Source organism: Malurus melanocephalus, unplaced genomic scaffold (assembly GCF_030028575.1).
Source record: "Malurus melanocephalus ecotype Western Australia unplaced genomic scaffold, MMel_1.1 scaffold_1088, whole genome shotgun sequence".
NCBI classification, from domain to species: Eukaryota; Metazoa; Chordata; class Aves; order Passeriformes; family Maluridae; genus Malurus; species Malurus melanocephalus.
The window spans coordinates 15,402-15,769 of record NW_026624320.1 but is presented as its reverse complement, the minus strand read 5'-3'; the positions used below and the strand labels follow the sequence as shown (position 1 = coordinate 15,769).

At 55.2% G+C, this 368-nt stretch overlaps 1 protein-coding gene across 1 annotated transcript in view; it reads right to left on the bottom strand.

Moving 5' to 3' along the window:
- LOC130586160 (otoferlin-like) overlaps positions 1 to 368 on the bottom strand; it is a gene marked incomplete at both ends in the record, with an annotated part of 101,375 nt that overhangs the window by 86,673 nt on the left and 14,334 nt on the right. The window contains 1 exon segment of the mRNA XM_057386880.1: positions 6 to 193. Coding sequence (XP_057242863.1) covers positions 6 to 193 — 188 coding nt within the window.

Genomic DNA, 368 nt, shown 5'->3' with positions numbered 1-368 from the left:
CGGGCTGCTGGTTGGATTTCCCGGCGGGAATGTCGGAGCCGTGCCGGTGGCCGGACAGGAGGCTGTCAGTCTCCAGGGAGAACTGTCCGTCCCCTTCCGAGTGCACGCTTGGAGTCTCCAGGAATTCCTTGTCATTCCAGGTGCCCACGGTCCCGTCCAGAGCCTGGTACCGGATCTCAATGGAGATGCTGGTCTGAAACACAGGAAAACAACAGAATTCCTGGGAAACCCAAAAAGCGGGAAGAGCGTCGGGTGTTGGGTGTTTTAGCTTGGCTGATTGCAAAGTTTCTCCCAAAGTTTCTCCATTCCGTGGGAGTTCATCCCGCGCTTTTGCCCCACTGGCCAAAATCCTTCTAAAAACTCAAAAT